The sequence below is a fragment of the Myotis davidii genome, unplaced genomic scaffold (genome assembly GCF_000327345.1).
Source record: "Myotis davidii unplaced genomic scaffold, ASM32734v1 scaffold217, whole genome shotgun sequence".
Lineage (NCBI taxonomy): Eukaryota > Metazoa > Chordata > Mammalia > Chiroptera > Vespertilionidae > Myotis > Myotis davidii.
The window spans coordinates 5,239,507-5,239,711 of record NW_006290034.1 but is presented as its reverse complement, the minus strand read 5'-3'; the positions used below and the strand labels follow the sequence as shown (position 1 = coordinate 5,239,711).

Below are 205 nucleotides of genomic sequence, written 5' to 3'. Positions count from 1 at the left end.
GGCCTCTCCTACCTGGTACTGGAGGGGGGCGGCTGGGCAGAGCGCGGGCCCGGCCCCAGTGAGGACCCACCTTTCGGATGTTGTAGAAATCTCGGTGTGGCACCTTCTTCTGGGCGGCCAGTTCCTTCATCTCGTTGAGCAGCACGTGCATCTGGAACTTGGAGCTGAGGTACTGCAGCCGGCGGTAGCAGAACGACTTTCTGCA

At 62.0% G+C, this 205-nt stretch overlaps 1 protein-coding gene across 1 annotated transcript in view; it reads right to left on the bottom strand.

The window, feature by feature from the left end:
• The window catches only part of AMPD2 (adenosine monophosphate deaminase 2), an 8,428-nt gene that overhangs the window by 5,980 nt on the left and 2,243 nt on the right, over positions 1 to 205 (bottom strand). The window contains 1 exon segment of the mRNA XM_015563520.1: positions 4 to 200. Coding sequence (XP_015419006.1) covers positions 4 to 200 — 197 coding nt within the window.